The 4,000-nt window shown below is 50.2% G+C and overlaps 1 protein-coding gene across 1 annotated transcript; it reads right to left on the minus strand.

The window, feature by feature from the left end:
- Nucleotides 1–452: 452 nt before the first annotated feature.
- On the minus strand, nt 453–3,291 carry HNRNPA0 (heterogeneous nuclear ribonucleoprotein A0). Its single transcript, XM_049873710.1, has one exon. The coding sequence runs from the start codon at nt 2,982–2,984 to the stop codon at nt 2,061–2,063; it is 924 nt and encodes a 307-aa protein (XP_049729667.1). The 5' UTR covers nt 2,985–3,291; the 3' UTR covers nt 453–2,060.
- Between the last annotated feature and the right edge of the window lie 709 nt (nt 3,292–4,000).

Genomic DNA, 4,000 nt, shown 5'->3' on the forward strand with positions numbered 1-4,000 from the left:
CGAAGTGAAAAATAAATTTAACTGTGAAACCACTTGAGAGCAAAAAGATTTGACTGTTTACTCTATTTCTCACAGAGATACAGTTCAGTTATTTGTACCAAGCATCAGCTATCCTTTGTCAAAGTGACTACTGAGCAGCCATAACCTAGTTTAGCAATCTTGACCTTTCTTCTTATCTCTTGAAACCAGAGTCTTGGCAATTAGGGGGAAAAAAAATGCCAAGAATTAGAGTTTAAGGATTATATAGTGATAAGCACTAAAAGAAAAAAAAAGGTCAATATTCAAATACCTCCAAGCCCAATAATCTCCCTTTCAGAAGGCTTCTTGGTATAGGTTCAGGCTTTTGACTGCAAGATCTAAGTCAAATAATTTATTATGACATTAAGTTAAACATACTAGATTAATAAATACTCTGAACCCACCCACCATGTTATACATAGTCTCACTCAATCATGTAAAGAATTGAATTCTTTATTTGTGATATCCATAAACGTTGCTATTCTATATTTCTATCCAGGAAGGCAATTTTTTCCTATTATCATTGTTCTTTTTTTTTTTTTTTTTATAAACAACAACTTGAATTCTATTGCATGAAAGGGCTACAAATATACATTTGTTAACCAAGCAGAGTACACATATTTTGTTTTACAACTTGCACCTAAGATACCAGTACATGTAGCTGGCTCATTTGTTGTCATAGCAATTTGGGGCTATTACCCAAGCTATGCATAGCAGTACATTTTCAAAACTCATGTAGAAAGGGCAACTGTGATACAGATTGTTAACTACATTCTGTGAAGCCCATTTCAATTACAAGTAAATGTGTAACTTCCAAGTCAGCACAGACTTTTGATGGTAAAACATCCAAATCTGATGCAATTGTCCTAAGCAAGTTTTTTAACAAATTGTTTTGCAGATATACTGCCATTCTGCCAGTAGATGGTGCTACAAAGGTTGGGGGAAAGGATTTCCATGAGGACAACGGTTCAGGTACAGGAGGAAAAAAAAAAAAAAAAAAACGTTTAAACCTGCTCTGAAAATACAAAAACGCATTAGTTTCAGGGTAAAATATAACCCTTATTTGTAACCATTCATTACCTACAAACCAATAAGAGGGCTGAAACTAGGCCATCAGAAAATTTTTAAACAGTTTATATGAATGAAAACACATGCTTAACACAAACTATTTCTTTAGAACTACACAATACATACTTTGAAGTAAATTCTCATAGAAATAAGTGACCAACCATGTCAAGATGACAAGCAAATCGCTAAGTACAAGAGATGGATGCATAGAAACTTAAAAAGAGTTTAAAAAGCCACATCCACCACTTCAAAAGTTTTGCCTGTTAAGGGATAAAATTCAACAGCCACTAGCAGGGCAACAGGAAAAAAAAAAAAAAAAACCCACAGGACTTCTTAAAAGTTTCTCTAAGCACACATCAAGAATTAAAAATTAACACGAAAAACCTTCAACTAATATTCCTCAAAACAGTACGGAATGGATCCTAGGAAAAAAAGGTTAGACTTATACGGTCAAACACAATGATTTATTAAAAATAAAACGTAAAAATGATTTTTGTACATATGCTTCCAAATTTCAGGCATGGGATCCCAGTAGATTTCATAGAAAACGATGCAGCCAGGTATCAAGTCCTTACAACAAAGTAAACTACCCCCCACCCCAACCCCCACCCAGGTTTTGCTACAGAATCAGCAAGTTCACTCCCTCCCCCCCCCAAAAAAAACACAAATTAAAACAAGACATTTTGCTAGTATAAAAACGACCAAGGTCCAAGTAATAATAAAAAAATAGAGTCCATCAATGACTGTAACACAAAAATGTGTATGTGGGGCCGAGTCCATCTTCAGAGGGAGAGACAAGAGAGGTGGCAGGCAAATAGGGCAACACCCCCAAGGGGAGGCAGCCTTAGCGGCTCCCACGAGGGCAAAATGGGGAAGGCGGTGGGAAAGGGAAGGGACTTAGGAGTTGACCCCATTTGGGTTGTTGAAAGAGCTACCCCTATAGCCACTCCCAGGCATTTTTAAATTTTTTTTTTTTAGAAGGAACTGCCTCCATAGCCACCCCCACCGCCATAGCCGCCTCTGTAAGGTCCACTGTTACTGCGACCGCCCCAGCTGCTGCCTCCTCCCCCGCCGCCGCCGCCGCTCTTCATGGGCCCATACGAGGACTGATGTTGGCTGTAGCTGCCGAAGCCGCCGAAACCGTTACCGTAGTCGCTTCCACCGTAGGACGAACCGCCGCCGCCGCCTCCGTAGGCATTGTAGCCGCCGCCGCCACCGCCGCCGCCGTAGCCACCGTAGCTGTTGTAGCCGCCGCCGCCGCCGCCCTTGGACAGGCCGTTCTGGTCTCGACCGCCGCCGCGACCTCGGCCGCCTCGGCCGCCCCGAGAGGACCGGGAGCCGCCTCCGCCCCCACCGGAGTGGATATCCTCCTTGGGGACGGCCTTCTTCACCTCTACGCGATGGCCCTGGATCGGATGGAACTTAACCACCGCGGCCTTGTCTGCCGCGTCGTGATTCTGGAAATACACGAAGCCGAAACCACGCTTCTTGCCAGACTGCTTGTCGGCAATAATCTCGGCCTTTTCCACGGTGCCAAACTGCGAGAAATGCTCGATCAAGTCGCCCTCGGCCACGTCTCCCTTAAGGCCCCCTACAAAGAGCTTCTTAACCTTGGCGTGGGCGCCGGGCCGCGCCGAATCCTCCCGGGACACCGCCCGCTTCAGCTCCACCGTGTTGCCGTCCACGGCGTGGGGCGAGGCAGCCATGGCGGCATCGGCCTCCTCCACATTGGAGTAGGTCACGAAGCCGAAGCAACGGGAGCGCTTGGTCTGGGGGTTCACCACCACCACGCAGTCCGTCAGAGTGCCGAAGGCCTCAAAGTGGCCGCGTAGGCCCGACTCACTCGTCTGCACGTTGAGGCCGCCGATAAACAGCTTACACAACTGAGAATTCTCCATCTCCACGGCACGGGCCTTCCCCCCGCCCTGCGAGCTCCGAGGTTTCGCCGTCGCCGTTATCGTTGGCTAAGGCCTCTTCAAAGCTTGGGCCCAGCCTTCGCTGGAGCCACCACCGCCGGTCACCGACGGGGAAGGGAAGAAGGGAAGGGGAGGGAAGGAAGGAAAAAAGGAAAGGGGAGGGAAGGGGAGAGGTGCCGGCTAGAGGGCGAGCTGAGGAAACTGGAAGACAACCAAGGCAGCCGCTACCGCCGCCGCCACCTCCGCTCCCCTATCTGGGCACCACACAAAGAGGCCGCTGAACGCGCGCGCACCCTCCCCGAGGTGTGCGTCACCGCCGACGTACGGCTGCCTAGGGCTGACCGCCAATCCCCGCCTTGCTCTTGTTAGTCCCACCTCCTGCGCCGCAGCGCCGCTCTCTACCACGGGCTTCCCGCCCTCCGCGGTCTATTCAATCCCTCGACCTAGTGGCTCCTGCCACCACCTGTACCGCCCCGTTTCCACTCTCTGGTGTCCTATGTGCCCTGAAGAGGAACTCTCCCTGCGCTTGACGCGTCTCCACGATTCATTTCCTCCCAGCCCCGCAGCTGTTCCCGGTGACTCGCCCCCTCCCCTTTCCTGTTCCCTTCGCCCAACTCCGCAGTGGCGTTCGCGCCAGCCCCTTGAGAGACATGGCAGTTTAGCCAATCACAGCAATCTCCTCGCACCCACTTCCGTTTTCCGGAGCCGCTGGACGGACGCGCACCCTGACGCGCGATGGGCCCGGCGCCCCCTGTGTGCGGAGTCTGCTTTCCGCTCCTACGCTTCTTCCAGCCGGGGGTTTGGCGGGGGAGGGAGCGGAGGCGCGCTGGGGGCCGTTCTCAACGGATGCGGCCTGGGGCGCCACGCGCGGGCTTTTTGAAAACTTGACTGTTGGGGTTGGGGGCCTAGGTTTACCCGTCGCCTCTAGGCCTGGTTGCTACACTTGGCGTAGGCGCCTTTCCTCCGTATAAAGATGGAGGGTAGAGGCCTGGTCCAGA

The sequence above is a fragment of the Elephas maximus genome, chromosome 2, assembly GCF_024166365.1.
Source record: "Elephas maximus indicus isolate mEleMax1 chromosome 2, mEleMax1 primary haplotype, whole genome shotgun sequence".
In the NCBI taxonomy this organism is placed as follows: Eukaryota; Metazoa; Chordata; class Mammalia; order Proboscidea; family Elephantidae; genus Elephas; species Elephas maximus.

What these genes read in the sequence shown, in the direction of transcription:
- HNRNPA0 (XM_049873710.1), bottom strand. Translation starts at nt 2,984, where the DNA reads ATGGAGAATTCTCAGTTGTGTAAGCTGTTTATCGGCGGCCTCAACGTG.